The sequence below is a fragment of the Podarcis melisellensis genome (genome assembly GCF_964234715.1).
Source record: "Podarcis melisellensis genome assembly, chromosome: 2".
Taxonomy (NCBI): Eukaryota; Metazoa; Chordata; class Lepidosauria; order Squamata; family Lacertidae; genus Podarcis; species Podarcis melisellensis.
This window is the reverse complement of record NC_138529.1, coordinates 13,499,347-13,508,540: the sequence shown is the minus strand read 5'-3', so window position 1 is coordinate 13,508,540 and position 9,194 is coordinate 13,499,347. Positions and strand designations below refer to the sequence as shown.

General features: G+C 47.4%; 1 protein-coding gene across 1 annotated transcript in view; it reads right to left on the bottom strand.

Moving 5' to 3' along the window:
- Positions 1 to 243: 243 nt before the first annotated feature.
- Positions 244 to 9,194, bottom strand: part of CS (citrate synthase) — a 32,931-nt gene continuing 23,980 nt past the window's right edge. Inside the window, exons 7-11 of the mRNA XM_081898882.1 lie at positions 8,390 to 8,589; positions 6,029 to 6,158; positions 5,814 to 5,915; positions 4,294 to 4,503; positions 244 to 1,749 (exon numbers count right to left, since the gene is read on the bottom strand). Coding sequence (XP_081755008.1) covers positions 1,579 to 1,749; positions 4,294 to 4,503; positions 5,814 to 5,915; positions 6,029 to 6,158; positions 8,390 to 8,589 — 813 coding nt within the window. The 3' untranslated portion in view covers positions 244 to 1,578. The remainder of the gene's footprint in view (positions 1,750 to 4,293; positions 4,504 to 5,813; positions 5,916 to 6,028; positions 6,159 to 8,389; positions 8,590 to 9,194) is intronic.

The window sequence follows — 9,194 nt, the reverse complement described above, 5'->3', positions numbered from 1 at the left end:
TTCCCGGACCGTCCATAGGCCGAATTGAGAAGGCAAGTGGGCTGGATCCGGCCCCCGGGCCTTAGTTTGCCTACCTGTAAAGAAGCTCTGGTTGTTCTGTTCCTTTAGGGTTATGCGTTTCCAGTATCCTAAGCAAACTGATGGCTGGTAAGAATTGAGTGTGTGGGGGCGCAACCAGTCACTGGGAGCAATAGTTCAAGGGCTGCAGGCCTCACTGATACATAGGGACAGACTCCAATACTGTAACTTGTTAATAAAAACATTTATTTTGCAGTTTGTACAGAACCACCTGAAGTTTGCAACGGAACGCTGATGCTTACACAGCTGTTGACACTGTGCCTTCAACTTAAGATTGGGGTTTTTCTTTCCTTTTTTGTTTGTGGTTTTAGGACAAAAAGGGTTTCACACAAACACACAGAGAAAAAACAAACATTGGTAGGAGTGTATGAAGTCCTTTCCAGAGAGGAAAGGAGGCCAGGAGACAGGCTCCATTCTTTTCACCTATCGCTGCTCTCAAGGTGTGGCCAGCCAATTTAGCGCCACACGGCAATGCTATTAAAAGCTGCCGTTTTGGAAACGTTACCAATACCTTCTTTGCTATTGAGACACCCTCAACCCACCTTTTCAGTACCACAGCACCAACACTCAAGTCAAAATTAAAAATGGGATGGGGAGGTCACTTGCTTCAAACACGCTGCTCTCATCTCCTCTGGCCGAAGAGGAGGGAGGCAAGGAGCTATTTGTTCCTGGCAGAGAGTCTTATCTTTGGGAACAAAGCACCATCTCGCAGAAGATCAGGGAGTTTTTTTTGGGGGGGGCAGTGGGTTGCCCAGGGGGTTGTGTGCATTAATGCAGGTCAGGACAACCTAGTGCTGTGGTAGCTTTGGATTGGGGGAAGGGAAAGGTCTGTGTTGCCCCTCTTTGGTAGGCAAGGAGGTGAGCTGTACTCACCTTTTTCACCGGAGTGTGACTCAAGTCACAGCCTCACCCGCTCTGTCTTTTAAGAGCACAATTCTGCCATTTTTGACAGCGGCGGGAGAAGGGTATACAAAAGGGGATGGCGCTCAGCTGACGGGAAAGAACTGCTTTCCTCTCCAACCCCTTCCTGCCAAAAAGGGAGGGCATTGTTTAAAATGCAGAACACCCCATCTGTGAAAGGTGGTAAAAAGCAGCATGTGATATGACATGATTGTTCAAGGGGAAGTATTCTCTGCTCCTGGCCTGCAACCTGGGGCGATAAGAGGGGATGAAAGAGGAGGAGTCTGAGCTGGAAAGAAGCAACATTCTCTCTAGCCGGGGGCATCAGCTCAGGTTGGGAAGAGCTGCCCTGGGCCCTGCGCTTAGGAATCTAAACTAACTTTAAGGTGGTATTTTAAGGTAGCAGGTGTGGAGGAGGGGGGAGGATAAGTATCTATAAGTTTTATCTGAATTTATCCCATAAATAACCTGAAAAAAATATGCGATGGTCAGTGCCTCTAAGGAAGGATCTTTTCAAGGCCCTTTGAACAAAACACAAAAAAGTCGTATTGTCTCTACCGTTCCCTCGAAAGCTAACCCCCTGCCACGTTATCCCTTGCTTTAACCTGACTTTGCACCCACAAGCACCATCAGCCCATCTGTGCTCATGGATTTGGGTCTCTCCAGAGGGAAGCCAAGCGCCCGGCTCCAGATGAGCTGCGACAGGACGCCAAGAGCTCGAGACACACCAAACAGCACAGTGTAATAGTTCATCTCCTTCATGCCGTAGTACTGCAGAAAGAAAGAGGCGGCGGTTAGGAGGACGGCCCCGGGGAGGGAAAAGACCACTTACCAGGCATAGAGAACCCTTAACTAAGTAAATAACTTTATTGTAACCTATATGGCAAATATAGGGAACCCTTTAGCCCTCTAGGTGTCCCTTGGTTCTTGAACGTAATCCGTTCCAAAGTCCGTTCGACTTCTGAAACATTCAAAAACCGAGGCGCAGCTTCCGATGGGTGCAAGTGCCCTGAAAACAATAGCCGACAGCCACACTGGATGTTCAGCTTCCAAAAAACATTTGAAAACCGGAACACTTACTTCCGGGTTTTCGGCGTTTGGGAGCCGAAATGTTCGAGTACCAAGGCGTTTGAGAACCAAGGTTCCACTGTATTGGCTACGATGGTTGAGAGTGCTAAAATGGAATCTCCACCTACAGATACAGTATACCTCAAACACTAGGTGTTCAGGAAAACCAGAAGGGCATCACCTTCAAAACCCACCTGTGAGGTTCCTGGGAGGCACTGGGGGACACACACAAACCTGACTGGGCAATGTCATAATCTATACTGTATATTGCTCCGAGGGGCCTCACAGGAAGAGATTAAGAAAACATACAAACTGAATGCTGATATATCTGATCCTTCTTACACACAAGAAATAATTCCTGGAAGTGACATGAATCCTACAGCCCTTGCAAAGTGATTTTTTGTTGTTGTTCCAAGAGGGCAGAAGAGGAAAGTTTTTCCCCCCAGTCACTTCCTGTAGGGTTTTTCCTTTAAAAATTTGCAGAAATTAGAAGGGTGGGGGATAGGGCAAAGCACTCTGATTCTTCGTCTCATACCAGCCGAAACATTTCAGGTTTGCCCACCGCAAATCCCAGTCGTTTAGAAATTCTGCCTCATGCTATTCCTATACTACGGTTGGATATAATAGCATCTGCAAGGCCTCCTAAGCCACCGCTAGAGGGAGGCACACCACCACCCTGCCTGGGTTCTGCAAGTGTAGGAGTTCAAATGGTGATTGGCATACAATTTACCAAGGGTTCCACAACCGGCTTATTGGCTATGGCAAAACAAGCAGCCCCAGGCAATTATTCCCCTTCCCCTACTATGCAGAGCTACGTGGGAATGTCGGCCACATTCTAGAACACTGTGCAAATCAACAGCTGAGTCAAAGCTTTCTTTGCACCCACTTAGCACCCACAAATTGAGTGCAAAAAAGGTGCTTCAGGTTGCACTGCGGATTTACCAATACCCTCCCCGAAAGATAGAAATTGCTATCACACTGCGGTAAATCCTGCAGAGGTGGTTCAGCGCCCTACTGTTGGGAAATAAACTGGCCTTGCGGACAAGGGTAGGAGCAGCTCTGTGTACTGGTGGGGCACAAGCGGAAACATTTAATCTAGTGCCTGGAAATAGAGGCTTTGCCCCAGGGAACGGACTCAAGCTTGCTTCTGCGCTACCTAGAGCAGCAAAGTGGCATAAGCATATAAGATGCAGACTGATCCCTCTGACATCAGAGCGAGTGTGGTGCACAAGTCAACTTGGGGCCTGTACCACTCCCAAAAAACCAGATTCAGCCCTGCCAGGCAATCCCATAGCTGAACTGAACACAAGTGCACCTACAGCATCCAGCCAGCTTGAGTTTTTAAAGCAGCTGTTGGGAACCTCTGGCCCCATAAAGTTCATCAGGCTGCCTCCATTTCACCCAAACACAGCCACTCACCACGACTGGTGAAAACAAGTCACCTGATGTCATTTTGATGAGGTGAGGCAGCTGACCCTCAGATTGCAAGGTGGCCTAAGGTGTAGCAGACAGGCTCTGAGGCTTCAGAGCTTCTAAGATACTGGGTTTTGTGCTCCACATAAACAGAAAACACCAGGCAGAGGTGAGGGAGAAGTAGTCTGTGACTAAGATCTCTAGTTTCCCATCACAAAATACCTTTTATCAGCACTCTCCTTTTACTTCTCCGTTGCAGTGCTTTTGAGAGTGACACATCCACCTCTGTCCTAATCAGCTTGGCATTCTGTGATTTCGGTACATCATCTAAGCCTCAACTATGTTTTTCAAACCCTGCTTTTATCCTTCCCTTATATTATGGGCTGGATGCAACTAAACAGTTGCACTAGCAGGAGCCAGTGCAACAAATTCTCAAAACCACAACAGCTTCAAAACCATTTTTTAAATAAAAACTCATCCTTTAAAGATACTTATCACAAGATTCCCTGCACCTATTGGTCTGAATATGGCGGGTTCCATCCATTTCTGTCCAAAAGTGTAAGTTTTAGGCAGTGCTAAATCTCCCCCCATGCTTTGGAAAGCAAGGTGAGATGATCCTCTGCCTTAGACCCAAGGCAAAGTGTGATACTAATCTGGGCTGAGAGCGCCCTCTATTTGAGCCTGCAAGGTAAGTTCCCAGGGAAATATATTCCCAGTGCTCAGTCCTAAGAAATGTGCTTGTAGGGCCCAGATTCTAGCAGGCACCTTTAGCTGAGAAAGTCCAGGGCTTTGGTCTCTGCCCTCAAAGAGGGTTGCCAAAGGTAGTTAGCTCACCTGCAGGAGGACCCCACTATGTGCGTCCACATTGGGCCAGGGATTCTTGGCCTTGCCCTGTTCCAGCAGCACATTAGGGACAATCTTGTATAGCTGCGCCACCAGCTTGAAGAGGGGATCTTTGGGAAGGTGCTTGAGCGCAAATTCTCTCTGGCAGGTGTAGCGAGGGTCCGTCTTCCTCAGCACTGCGTGGCCATAGCCAGGAACCACCTGCAACATGAGACGTTGACAGAATCTTGTGGGTGGTACCCAATACGATGTGCAAAGGGGTTAACAGGCAAGTACTCAGCCCCCTTCATAGTTGCCAACATCCACACCTTGATCGATAGGTTTTCACACAGTGCCACCACTACCTTTGATTTCTCACCTTCCCCCACCATCCTGCCTGTAGGACTCTTTAGGCAGTTCCCACCAGCTCACAATCATTTTTTTTACACTGACCTGTTTTAACAAGCCCTAGAGCAGGCTATGTTTTTAATCAATTTTTATTAAAAGTTTCCAACATAAAAAATACAATAAGAGCCAAACTAATCTAGAGAGGATAAGAAAAAAAGCAAGAATAAGAAAAGAAAATAAAGAAGAAAAGAAGAGAAAGTGAATTTCAGGTCCTCCATCATGGTATCTTAACTCTTATTGCATGTACAGAAGAGGAAACCCTCCCAGCTCTCACCTGGGAGCTTCCTCCTCTTCCCCCAGCCCTACAGCAGTTTAAAGCTTGTGGAATGAGATCATGATTGGAAATTGTGTGCGTGTGAAATATATATTTGCACACAGACAGCAAGAGAAAATCTAGGCTGCCATATCCATTTTCTGTACAGCTTCATCCTGGCAACTGTCTCCTGGCTGGTTTCTAGGAGGAGTGCCCTATTGGCATAGACTGACTTGAAGTCCTTGTTTATCTTCTCCCATTGTTGATGACTCCCAGCACCTGACTTCCTGTTTTTGCTCCCCAGTTCTATGCCAAGTGAGACTACAAAGGCACTGGGAATCCACTAGCTAGTACATCAATGCCTTTCTTCTGCAGCTAATTAACGGACTTCACTTCCCAGTGGCTGCTAAAGAAGAACTGGGGGATAATTACACATCCTTAAAATACATTTAGGCCACTCCTTGTGGTCCTGTAATCAACGTGGTGGAGGGGGAAGATATTCCTTTCTAACACAGAACAGGACATGAGTTGCTATTCTAAGAATTCCCACATTGAATTGATAAAACAGGACAGGGGAAAGGCACCAGGGCTGTGGGAAGTGCAGGAAAAAGAAGAATGAATACTTTAGGCAGAATTCCTCTTCCTTTTTAAGCTCAGCTTAAAAAGCAAAACAAAAACCTAAACATGGCTGCGCATATATGCTTTTGTGGAGTTTACAAGTTGAAATCCCATAAACCAGCGTGGTCTCTCTGTGCCCCCACCACCCCATTTTATAACAGACCTCACTGCAACCTAAATCTCTACAGTTTCCTCCCAACTGCAACCCCTCCCTCCGTTGCCCCATTAAGGCTTTGATGCCGCCAACACTCACCCTGCCAGAGTTCAAAGTATTCCAGATGAAATCCCTCAGTTTCGTGTCGGACACATCCTCACCCAGCTCCTTCTGCAAGTTCGTCAACCATACCAGCACTTCCTGCAAAAAGCCCGTGAGATTTGCTGATAATGTGCAAGAACAGGGAGGGCTCCCTAAAGGCTCTCCGCCAAATTCAAGATTTGCCAGCACTGCTCGGCAATGCAGCCCCCTACCTGATTTGCAAGACCGTGGAGTGGGCCAGCCAGACCATTCATGGCTGCAGCAAAAGCCAGGTAAGGGTCGGAGAGGGCACTGCCCACTAGGTGACTGGTATGGGCACTGACATTACCACCCTCGTGGTCACTGCAGAAAACAAAGGGGGAGGGGGGAAATCAGCAGGGAACAAGGAAGCTTAGAGCGCACAGCAAGCAGACTGAAATGAAGTTTTGTATCCATTTGGCCAATGGTTAATAAATTAAGATTCTCACCAACATTTCTTCCCGGACAGAAAAGATGACGCACATAATATTCCAGAAGTACAATAGCAGTTACAATGAATTCATTTTATGGTCATCATATGCAAGCATGAAAGATGTTCACGAAAGCGGCTTTCTCAGCACACTCAGATAGATAGCTCTGTCAATAGCGCATGAGACTCTTAACATCAGGGTTGTGTGTTAAAGCCCCACATTGGGCAAAAAGATTCCTGCACTGCAGGGGGTTGGACTAGAGTCCCTTCCAACTCTACAATTCTACAGCCCCAGCACACCACAGCTGCAAGAAACAACGTACTGGGGCGAAAGTAACATTACCCTTGTAACATGTAGCTCCCAATTGAGGGTTAAACAAAAGTTAGGGTTCTCTGCCACTAGAGGGAGCCGCTTAAGAGAACATTCAGGGGTCAGCAAACTTTTTCAGCAGGGGGCCTGTCCACTGTCCCTCAGACCTTGTCGGGGGGCCGGACTATATTTTGAAAAAAATATTCATGAACGAATTCCTCTGCCCCACAAATAACCCAGAGATGCATTTTAAATAAAAGGACACATTCTGCTCATGTAAAAACATGCTGATTCCCAGACAGGATTTTGAAGGCGACTGGGCCACATCCGGCCCCCGGGCCTTAGTTTGCCTACCCATGGAACATATGAAGTCATATTAACCCAACTAGCAACAGGATTTCAGGCAGAGGTCTCTCAGTTGGGCTGATGGATTGAGACCAACTGCTGGGTCACAGCTTGATCCCACAGCAGCAGGAGTAGCAGCATACAAACATATGGTAAAAAGAAGATTTAGAAATGGGACACCAAATTCACGTTTGGGTTAAAGGTGGGTTAAATATTGAAGGCTACTGCTTTAACAGAATATTCCATGGATTGAAGTTAGGACGTCATACATGGAAACTCTAACCCCTGAACTATGCACCCAGCTCCCTGCACATCTCAACTGTCGCAAAAGGCTACAGATTATATCAGATGCTTAAGTGCTATGCCTGTTGGCAATAAAACCACTGTCAGCTAGAGAAAAAAGGTGAGTGCTGACAAACTGAAGCTCAATCCAGATAAGACTGGGGCACTGTTAGTGGGTGGTTGGACGAATGGGAAGTTACATTCCCTTTGAAGGAGCTTGGAGGTACTCCTGGATCCTTTGCTGTCGCTTGATGCTCAAGTGGCTTCAGAGGCATGGACAATCTTCCATCAGCTTCGGCTGGCGGCCCAGCTACGCCCTTACCTAGACAGCCTAACTATTGCTGTCTATGCCCTGGTAACCTCTAGGTTAGATTATTGCAATGTGATGTACATAGGGCTGCCCCTGGAGGCAGTTCAGAAACTTCAGCTGGTGTAGAATTCGGCAGCTGGGTTGCTCACCGGGGAATGACGGTTTGAGATTACCGTATTTTTCACTCAATAAGACAAACTTTCCCCCTCCTAAAAATAAGGGGAAATGTGTGGGCAACTTACGGAGCGAATGCAGGCTCCGTGGCTTTAGCGAAAGCAATGCGAAGCCTCCGGAGCACAGCGTGTGGCTATTCCATAAGCCAGGACAGCCAATGGGATCGCTGCACTGAGATCCCGCTGGCTGTCCTGGCTTCTGGGATTCAGAGTATATTTTTTCTTGTTTCCTCTTCTAAAAACTAGGTGCGTATTATAGAGCGAAAAATACGGTATATTGCGCCGAGCCTGGCCCAACTTCACTGGTTGCTAATCAGTTTCCGGGCCAATTCAAAATGCTGACTTTGACCTATAAAGCCTTAAAGGACCCCAGGGACCGCCTCTCCTCATATGAATGGACCCTGTGATCGTCATCTGAGGCCCTTCTTTGTGTGCCTCCTCCACAAGAGTGGGCCTTTTCTGCAGTGGCTCCTCGTTTGTGGAACGCTCTCCCCAGGAAGGCTTGCTGAGCACCTTCATTATGCTCAAGCACAGAAAGCATATGGGGGAAATTGCACCAATGCTTAGTGCGCTGGCAGTAATGGATGTGTAGGGGAAGGACACAAGTGCTAAATGCACAAAAGCTCAGGCCTCAGTTCTTTCTGTTGCTCCATCAGCTCACAGCTCTTTCAAGCCTCTCTTGTACACAAGACAGGTAAGACTTACCTGTGAATGGTGAGGTAGAGGCGCATGAGTTCAATGAACTCGGGGTCATTATAGCCCAGCATGTTGGTGAAGTTGTGCGACCAGTCTAAGGCGGGATCGATGGCGCCGATGCTGCTGCCTTCACGGTACAGATTGCGGTAAATCTTTGCAGCTATACATGGCAGCTTGGCAATCAAGTCCATGGAGTCCTCATAGATAAACTGCAAGGTACGGAAGGGGAAGGGGAGGTAGAAGTCAGGAACCACTCCTAGGGGGGTCTTCCCCCTCCAATCCCGCCAGAGCAGGGACATATGATCCGTTCGCTGGCTACAGCTACAACAGTTAACATGAAGACTAGAGCGGCTTGCGTACAGTCTGCAACAAGAGTCTTTGTATTCTGCCTTCATGCATGCATCTCATGGGATGAACTCTTAGAGCACAAAAGCAGCTGCGGCTGTAAAATGAAATATACCGTATTTTTTGCTCTATAAGACTCACTTTTTCCCTTCTAAAAAGTAGGGGGAAATGTGTGTGCGTCTTATGGAGCGAATGCAGGCTGCGCAGCTATCCCAGAAGCCAGAACAGCAAGAGGGATTTGCTGCTTTCACTGCGCAGCGATCCCTCTTGCTGTTCTGGCTTCTGAGGTTCAGAATATTTTTTTTCTTGTTTTCCTCCTCCAAAAACTAGGTGCGTCTTGTGGTCTGGTGCGTCTTATAGAGCGAAAAATACGGTACTCATCTGAAAGGTGCCACAAGACTCTCCTACTGTTTGTTCTGAATGTATAAACAGACCTAGGAATGCTGATAAGCACTGCTGCCTATTCTTC